The sequence below is a fragment of the Antennarius striatus genome, chromosome 12 (assembly GCF_040054535.1).
Source record: "Antennarius striatus isolate MH-2024 chromosome 12, ASM4005453v1, whole genome shotgun sequence".
Classification (NCBI taxonomy): Eukaryota; Metazoa; Chordata; class Actinopteri; order Lophiiformes; family Antennariidae; genus Antennarius; species Antennarius striatus.
The window spans coordinates 12,754,511-12,764,449 of record NC_090787.1 but is presented as its reverse complement, the minus strand read 5'-3'; the positions used below and the strand labels follow the sequence as shown (position 1 = coordinate 12,764,449).

The following is a 9,939-nucleotide window of genomic DNA, read 5'->3' as shown; positions in this document are numbered from 1 at the left end:
ACACAAAAGGTTTTGATTCAGATGTGTGTTCACCAGCATCGGTATGTTCATCAAAGACACAGGAGATCAAATACTTTTTAATGAAATGGTAAAAGAGAAGTGTGACCTGATTACCTACCACAGAGCTTAGAAAAAGGAAGACGTAAAAAACATTTGGCAAATATAAGCCACCAGAATTCCCTGACCTCTTCAGCACCATAGACATGAAGGGGGGCTTGGCAGTAGAATGTTTGAATTGATTCTTAATGGTTCTGTAAAGCTAAAAATACTTCTGACATCAAAGATCATCCTTGTAAAGCTTCCTGGACAGAAATTACGCATTGACATCTCCATATGATGTACCACACACCAAACTCTGATCTTGATCCACACATTACTGTGGATCTGGTCTAGAACTTTTAAATGCAGTCACAGACTACAAAATTCCGCGACACCCCTGAATTAAAAAATGTATCCTGATCTACTTGGATAGGTCAAAGATCAAATCTAGAGCTCTGACCTACTGTCATTGATCAAAGCACTAGCTTTGATCTATGGTCATACTCACACTGGCCTTTTCCCTCGTCTTTCTCTTATCCGGTTCCTGAGTGTACAAAAGTTGAAATTTGACCTTGACCTACTTTTCTCAAGGTCATCATCTCATTTTCATCCCCTTTGCTGCCCAAATAATGTGCTTTTTGTTTCATTTTCTGTCTGCATTGGTTGTGAAGATAATTGGTGGACATACGAATGGACGGACAGACGAACAAACACACAAACACTGATAATTACAATACATCACCGCTTTGAGGCGGGATGTAATAATAAGAAAGTAATGCTATATATTTAAAATTTGAATCGAGTTGTGATTGAAACTGCACTGATCTTGACTGAGTCTGATGTACTTTCACAACTCACTGATCTGGATCGTCAAGAAATCCACGTCTGGTGAAATAGAATTTTATTCGACAAAATGAATGAACTATCAAACTATGAATGGATCTTAGCTGTACGGACAGGTTTTCGTGGTCAAACTATCTTTGTTTTTATGTGCAATGACATAATGGGGATAACGAGCTGCCGGAGTGGAGGTTTGTGGTTCCCTGAGTACTGGCTGGGCCATTATATTGTTTAGTTATATACGGGGGGGTTTTTTCTCCTCAGAATGCAAAAATTATGTGAAAAAATACACACAGACCATTTTCATAACAGGGTTCGGACACCTTAAAGCAGCTCCTCTTCTCTAAAGTAAAGTATGTTTGCGCACTCTCCTCAAAGTGTACAACTCGTTTGAATGTTTCTCGTACAGGACAGCATCCCGGAGCGCAGTACATTTCTAATGAGCGCAATATTCCGATGCTGCTCAGTCTCAGTGCAGAAGGCTGGGATTTATCCTTACCGGAGGTGAAGCGAACTAAGCCCCCTGGGAGCAACGTCACTCCCTTTGGCATATCAACTACTGTCCGCTTTATTCTCCCCACACAGCAGCACAGAGGACGTCAGGACCGCACCGTCATCTACACGAAATGCTTTGCGAACTAGAGGCAATCCTCCCCGAATCCGTGCGTTTCGGCGAGGTGGCATTTGCGCGTTCAGGCATACAAGCAGGCTGAAGAACTCCTTCGCGAAGTGGGAAGGTCATTTAAAGTGGGGGAAAGAGTGATCGTGTCGACTATGGTCTGTGGTGAAGGAAACAGAGCCAGCGTCTGTAACTTCGGGATTTACTTCTAAAGGCGCTTCTGCTGCTGGCCATCGTAGGATACTCTGTGCGTAAACATGCCTGTAAGAAGAGGTCACGTTGCGCCACAAAACACGTTCCTTGGATTAATTATTCGGAAATTCGAGGGTCAGAGTAAGTGTTGTCTCGATTTTCACCTAAAGAGAGAATACTATAAAGAACATGTTTAGACAAATTGACAATAATGTGAATATGTGAGTTTATCCTGTGGTACAGTTGTTCCATCCCATTAAAAGAAAAGATAAGGACACCAGTATGCAGATGGAGTGGAGTTTTTGAAACAGGTTTTTGCTGAACAAAGTCACAGATCCAGAACTATCTCTTTGGATATAGACTTTACTATTTTATATAATGAAAATTTAGTAAACAGTAAATCTCAAAAAGTAAGCTACTGTCAAAAATAAATGTTCAGCTAAGCTGCTTCTTTGACTGTATAAGTTAAACAGTGTCAGTGATGATTTTGGTTGGTTGGTTGGTGATTGATAAGTTGGTTGGTTGGTTGGTTGGTTGGTTGGTTGGTTGCACTGACTCGTACCTTTCCATGCAGACCGCAAATTTGTCATAGCCAATGCCAGGGTGGAGAACTGTGCTATCATATACTGCAATGATGGCTTTTGCGAGATGACAGGCTTCTCAAGACCAGACATCATGCAGAAGCCGTGTACCTGTGATTTCCTCCATGGTGACCTGACCAACAAAGATGCCATCAGCCAAGTGTCCCAGGCTGTTTTGGGGTCAGAGGAGCGCAAGGTGGAGATCACCTATTACCGCAAGGATGGTGAGTCAGCGTCTTAGAACAAAAGCGGGGCTGTCACAGCATGCCTGTAAGCCAAGAGGGATTCTTGTAATTTGATGTGTGATGTTCCTCACAATGTCCACCCAAGGATGTGATCTGTCACTCTGTTTCTGACCAGCAAGAGTAAGTTACAAGACGCACTTCAGAGAGAAGGAATGGAGGCCATCAGCTCTGAAATGCTAATAAAACACCCCCATGCAGATAAATATAAATAACTTTGTTCCTCTTAATACATCAGAAGGATTATGATTAGATGTTTCAAGTAAAAAACAAAAAACAATATGCTTTTGCATATCATACCCACTTCTAACAAAGAAGAAAAGAGTCAAGGTCATGTAGTTTGAATTGAGTAATTTGAGTGTTTTTGGTTGTATGTCTTACAGAAGAGACAAGATCCTCAGGGTGTCAGATACACCAGTCACAGCCTTCATGTGAGAACATGCTGAAGATAGTGAAAGATTACTTTGGCCACGTGCCTCAAATCATAACATCATGTAACTGAATGACATTAAAATAAATCTGGTTCCCATCACCATGGTTTACACCGCTTTTAAGAATTGGATTTAACCCAGCAAAAAAAATAACGAAAACATAGCAAAATGACAAAGTGGCAAAATGATATTGTTTCTTTGTTGGGTGAACAGAATGAGAGATGCAATGACTTCCTGTAAGTTTGTGATAAAAAAATTCATGCTATATATATATATATATGTATGTATTTGAGGTTTTTTTTTATATATGATGTGTTTTGTAGCAAAGGTATACAGCAGCTTTATTAGGTGGTGTATAAATTCAATAATCTGTATGGTGTCTTTTTAGTGCTATACTGGCATTTAGTCATTCATTTCCAGCCAATCCCAGCTCTATTATTAATGCTTAACTGCACAGATAGCTGCTCTGTCTCAGAGAATTAATACAATGTTGCTACTCAGTGGCATAAATCCCCAGATTGACCACCTCCTGCCACGCTTTCACATGAGCTCTTCATGGCCAACATGACATATCTGTGCCAAGTCAACCTAACGCAAGGCTCTTATAGAAAAACACAATATGAACATGCTGTTTCTATGCGAGTGTTTGAACCAACAGGGGCCAAGGTTTGTGTGCAACACTGTTGTTTTCAGCTAATGTTCTTTACTTAAGGCATGTACAAACCGCTGTATATGAGAAGCTAGAGAACAACAGATGCAATGTTTTATTTAATCATAAGGAGCCAGGGCGTAAATTTTTAATTATGAGTTTGATTAGATTTTAAGCCATGGATACATGTTTAAACCACCATCAGCAGCCATCAGCCCCGATGTTTTGTTTGGTTTTGTTGCTAATCAGAGAAACCAAGAGCCAGCTGCTACACTATTAAAATAGATTTTTTTTCAGAAACCTGCTAGACAATTACACAAAACACTCCAGGGTCTGTTTGCAAGAGCATGAACAGCTTGCTTTTTGACAAGCTGGATTTTTACTTAATTTAGTTTCCCATCCTACTCCTGTCTTACACGCGTGTGCTGTGCTCCATCAAAATACCATAAGCCTGTGTAATGTTTAAAGTGTGGGAAATAAGAGCTACAGAAACCTTCCAGCATAATCTTTGCTCTCTGTCTCTTCGCAATCCTCCCTGGTGTGCAATGCAGCTTCAAGACACAACTCTTAATACTCCTCAGAGGAATTTACAGTGAGCGTGTGTGCTCATGAATAAAGATGTCAAGGCTGACAGTGCTGTGACTAGGAATGAGCAGCTTACATAGTAAATGCATTAAACTGGTATGGAGGACACAATCCACACATTCCCAGTGCCATAGGGGGATGAAAGATTCATGGCATCCTTGAGAACGACGGTCATATTGATTCAAGTCTCTTCAAATTGAAGATGATGGCTGGAGAGTGGATGCATTCAATGTCTCCTCTCATAACTGGATTTCTAGCTGTCAGTCCTCATGCAAATCGGCTAATCCTTTGTATTAACCTCCTCCATTTTCCATGCACCTCTTTGCACATCACATGTGCATATTAAAAAAGGAATATAGGATAAAACAGCAAGTTTGTTTAGGGATTGCAATTGGAGATAGCGTGGTTTGTTTTTCCTCTCCCGTCCATAACAGCAGTGGACAATCTTTTAAAAATAAAAAGGTTATGCTCTGGGCTAGAAAGCTGTGTGACATCAGGATCAATAAAGTTCTGGCTCTTTTCAGTGAAAAGACAAAATGTTAAGGTTCTTATGTGGATCCTTCTTCAAAATTAAAAGTAGTGGGACAAAGGAGACCACAGGAGCAGAGGCCTTTAGCAAGAGGACACACTGTTTCATTTCTAAGTGCACAACCAAGATGAGCTGTGAGAGGATACTGCACTCTGCCTCCAACAATGATACATAGTCAATGAGGTAAATGCTTTCCCTTGATGGTTTTGTAAAGCTATCCTGTTCCACAGGGTGTAATAATACTTTGTACCTGAATGAGTGTTAACAAAAGGAAGCTGACACCGTGCAGAGAGCAGTTAAATGGATAATGGCTACGTAACAGCGGTAGCTTAGCTAACCGTGCTGAATGATCTGGGACATGTGGTGTGCATAGGTGCAAGGTTTCATAGGTGACTCCCTGCAGAGGGGACTGAAGGGTCAGTGCCCCCACTGAGGGTCTGGTGGCAGGGGAACAAGGAAATACGGCGTGTCTGCTGTGCACAAGGTAAACTGCAGGACACTTGGATGACTACTCTCCAAAAGAGCACATCCATTTTTCATCAAACTCAGGCCTCTTAGATGTCTCCTATATGAGGTCAAATGCATGCAAAGCTTTCTTCATCAGGTTTCATGTGTTAAAAGTGAAGTCTACTTGTCAAAGTCACTATAACAAATTTAAAAAAGTGCCCTATCCATCTCAAAGTTATTAGCATCACCTTCATCGCAAGAAAATTTGCATATTTATTAAATAATGGATAAATACACTTCCTGCCAATAATGAGCAAGTGAAATTAAAATATTAGTAGAGGAGAGGAGCAGATGGACCGTCAAAGGTCTTACGTTTTATTGGATATGACTCTTCATACTCAAGCTATTTGTATCTCATACTGATACTGATATTAGATGTGGGAAGCTCTTCATACTTATATTTTTATGTTAATCTATTCAAGTCTTACCATGGATCACACTCTAAAATTTATAATTAAAGTAAATAGAATAAACAATAGCAAAGTAAAATATCATGAACTGATAAATACCAAATTAAATATAGTTTGAGTTGGAGTAGCTAATTACCCTGATGGCTCTGGAGACACTGATTGAAGATGAAATTAGGCCAGGCTGCATAGCTTAGAGGAGTCTTACTAAGGCGAGCTATGGCCACAAGGCCCAGGGACTCTAAACAAAGGGTTAGCTTGCATGGCCTCTTCCTACATGCCCTAGTCCTGATTGGCTATGCCCCAGTAACGTTGCGTATTGGCTTAAGCAGAATAGCCCTGAACAAGAAACATGTCAGATTTCATTATGCAAGACTTACAACCAGGCAGTATCTGGGGTCGCACTGCTAAAGAGCTGCAGTTGTGGATAATACTTTGGTTAAAAGATATCAACAGAAAAAGTCAAAGCAAATCTACTCCTGATCATCAAACTGATCATCTTGTGCAGATTAATGAGGCCTGATATATAAAAATCCAGTAACAGAAACACCTTCTCCTTTTGAAATAAGTTAATTAATGCAAACCACTAAACATAACCACTTATAATGTAAATACTGATGCATCTTCAGTTATTCTTACAGTTTCACCACAATACAGTTTGACCACTGAATCACCATTGTAACAATGCCCAGAGGATAGTTTCATTAATCAGCAGTGTTTTAATAATTGATGATGGAAATAGAATCTAGAGTGATGGAATTTCCATCATGAAAATGAAGTCTTAATGTGCTCCTTTCATTCAAGCAGGTGTAAACATTAACATTTCATGGCCATATGGGAAACACTTTGCCTGAAAGTGAGGGAATTAATGGACACTCACTGGTAGAAACTGCTTTCACTGTCAATGATGTGTAGCAGCCATGCTTGTGTTAGGTCCAGTGTTGCAAAGGGGTATAATGTTGGGTTGCTTGAACTCTTGAAACACAAGAAATTCTAGAAAAACACAACACTCATATTTGTTAAAGTGAAATGTTTTGTATATAGGGTTTATAAGAAAGAAGCATAAGCAAGCACAATGGAGAATGATGCATATTTGGAAAATTAAGTGGACAGAAAGCAACAGTTGGATGGTGAATTGACAATTTATATACACTTAATAATTTTAGTAACATGGTGCATGTATGATTCTGCTATTATTGTAAATATTACCTTCATCTACATATCAATTTAGAATGAATTGCATATCCATTCATGTCTCCCAGAAGCTTATCTTTTGTGTTAATGCTCTGCTCGGCTGCAGTGCGCTGAAGTCTCTCCACCACCGTGAGGATTGGATATGCTTTTGTCACACGAGTTTGTGTGAAGTGCCGTCCACATCTAAAGCCTCACTCAAAGTCTGACACCACAGCAAGGACATGACATCATCCACACAGGATAATACACACCTCTTGAAGGATTTGAGAGTGTGGGCCGTGTTCTGATGCCTCTTGATGTGATAGAGAGGGTGCAGCTGCTGGATTGTATCAGTCAAACTAATAAAGTGAAAAGGTTGACAAGGAGGAAAACTGATTATAAAATCAAATACACCTGTACCATGAAGCCTGATAAACAAAAGAGATATACAAAGCAAAGCACTCCACTTATTAATTGTGAGTATACTATAAAATAATTTGGATGACTTATGAATGTACTGTGACTGATGTTGGAAAAAAATGTCATTTTACAAACCCAGGAGTTATTGTCCAGTGAGTCTGGAAAAGATGGTGGTTTTTCATAAAACTGTCACTTTTGGTGTGACACCGCAGCTGACGAGTCATGTCTGCCAAGGCAATTTGTAAGTCAGCAGGGGGGCAATGTCTAAGATCTAGAAAATGGGATCTGTCAAACAGGATCCAGTTTTTATTCATGTGGTGTATTTTATGGATGGAGTTTGATTTGACATGAATTTTTAATTGTATCAGCTTTAGCTGATGCCATTAGTTGTCAGCTCACATTGTAATCCTTATTTTAATATATTGTTTTGCTCATATAAAATATGTTTAATTTTTGCAAAGTTTGGGTTGATTTTATCTAAATCCTTTAAATAATAAAAATGTTCTCACATCATAAACAATTTGTTGAATTGCAAAAGCACAATGGGATGCTTTAGATATCAATTAGTAAATAAGGTGTGTATGAGGTGTGTGTATATATATATATATATAGTTTTCATTATAAATAGATAGAAAATCAGATCAAAGCTTTGGGTTCACTTATTTTGCTCATCATGCTGCCTTCAGTCAGCTCTCACCTTTAGTTTCACGGTTGTTGATTGCTAGGTTTGTTCTCATCATGATGCTCACCTAGTGCAGAGCACTGTGGCCAAATCCGTCAGTTTACAAAATAATAAACAATGTCATACGAAAGACAGACACTGTCACTAGAACAAGGTGCTGCTGCACATTTAACAATGCAGTTGCATCCTTTCATTGATCCATTTTGGTAGAGGTGACATTCAGCAGGGGACCAGATGAGAGGAGACCCCCATGGTTTAGCCTTAAAGCATGACCATTGTTTCCCCATCTGGTGTGGTAAACTCCAGCCCAGAAATATTTCTGCTGAGTCTACAATCTTTGCTGCAGAACACAGCTCAATATAATATCCACTCCATCACTGCTTGTATGCAGTGTTGTATTCTCACCTTTTCAGGTCAGCCATTTTGTCTGTCTTTAATTTAATAATTTCTTCAGTATTTCATTAATATTTTAACATCCGCTGATAGAACTATAATTTATTCTTGTGTTGTCAAAAGTATCATCAAAATAACACTGGTTATATCCAATGCACTACAACAAAAAAAACACCTGGGTGAAAATTTAGATCCAATGCACCTGCATCTCTGAGCAGTGCAGCAAAGTGAGCATCGACATAGAATGTATTCCTACACACACAGCTCACAGCTGCATACAATACTTTTTTCCTTCACTGTGAGAAATGAGCACATTTTTAAAATCAAATAATGTCCCTACTTTATAAAAGGGACATTGCAGAATTAAGTAAAGACTTTCAGGGAAATGCAGGGAAGCGCCTTTTTATGAAAAGGGATTTTCTAGGTAAAGACTCTAAGCACCACTCTTCTACTTTACAATAAATCATAACAAACCCTGACACTAGAATCTGTGGAGCACACATCTATTTGTCTTATTATCCACATGAAGTTTTTGCATTGTTGTTTATTTCCACTAATTCACATGATACTGCTGATATATTGAACTCTTTTTTTAGTGATGTTTTCCACTGGATTAAAATGACAGTATTGTTTTGTGAGTGGTGACGATCCAGCATTACTTCAGGGAGTTTTGATCCAGAAGTCCTTCCAACAGAACTCTGGCATGTTTAGGCAGACTGAGCTTGTTATATTTATTCAGACAGCAAGTCTACTGCTAATGAATGCTGCTGGCAGGGTGTCTATGAGCCCAGCAGAGATTAAAATGAACACTGGTAATATGTGTCCTCTATGAGTAGGAGCAACACAAGCCCCAAGCCAGACAGACAGACCTACACTGAGACGCAAAGGACAGTTAGGGTTAATCATTTTCATGGGTCTGAGGATAAACAGAGTGAAATAATCTAAACTTTTTTTTACATGTAAATGTGGTTTTTGATCATGGGCTAAGAATTGGAGTAATTAACAAATGAGAGAGAAAAACAGTTCTCCCATACCAGAATTTGTCAGTGTGATATGCTGCCATGTCTGTACAGCAATGAGTGAGTGAGAAGAAACTTTTACTGTTGGGCAGTTGAGCCTGCGGGCAGCAATTGCTTTCATTAACACAGCAATAAGAAAGGTAATAGAGGAAATGGCATATTCTGGTGTCAGTACTAAGTTTAGATCACAGATTGACTTTTGCTTCACTGCTTCATGCAGTGACTGTCCCAGTAAATCTTCTTGTGAGCACATCACAATGCTCTAAATTACCTTTAATCTGTCCTGTCCGTCTGGTCTATTTTACTATCCTCTGTCGTCTTCATCATACACTGGCTCTAGGACCATATTCATCCAACTTCCGATCATTAAAAATATCTATATGAGCTCAAAACAGGCATGCGACATTCTTAGATACTTATGTTGTATCAGCTATTTCACTTGTTCTGACATTGAGAGATTAACTAATGAACCAGATCAACTTCTTGGTTATTATGAGAAACCAAAGCTGTTTCTTGTTTTAAAGTTTTTGTTTAGTTAAAATTGTTTGTAAAAGTTACCGTGATAACATGTTTGCGATTATACGCACCATTAATTCTTTCTTTTTATTCTCCAGACTTAGATCAGCTAATG

At 39.0% G+C, this 9,939-nt stretch overlaps 1 protein-coding gene across 1 annotated transcript in view; it reads left to right on the top strand.

Annotated features, from left to right (window-relative positions):
• Positions 1 to 1,755: 1,755 nt before the first annotated feature.
• Positions 1,756 to 9,939, top strand: part of LOC137604567 (potassium voltage-gated channel subfamily H member 7-like) — a 30,374-nt gene continuing 22,190 nt past the window's right edge. Inside the window, exons 1-2 of the mRNA XM_068328394.1 lie at positions 1,756 to 1,831; positions 2,265 to 2,495. Of these exons, the coding sequence (XP_068184495.1) occupies positions 1,756 to 1,831; positions 2,265 to 2,495 (307 nt within the window). The remainder of the gene's footprint in view (positions 1,832 to 2,264; positions 2,496 to 9,939) is intronic.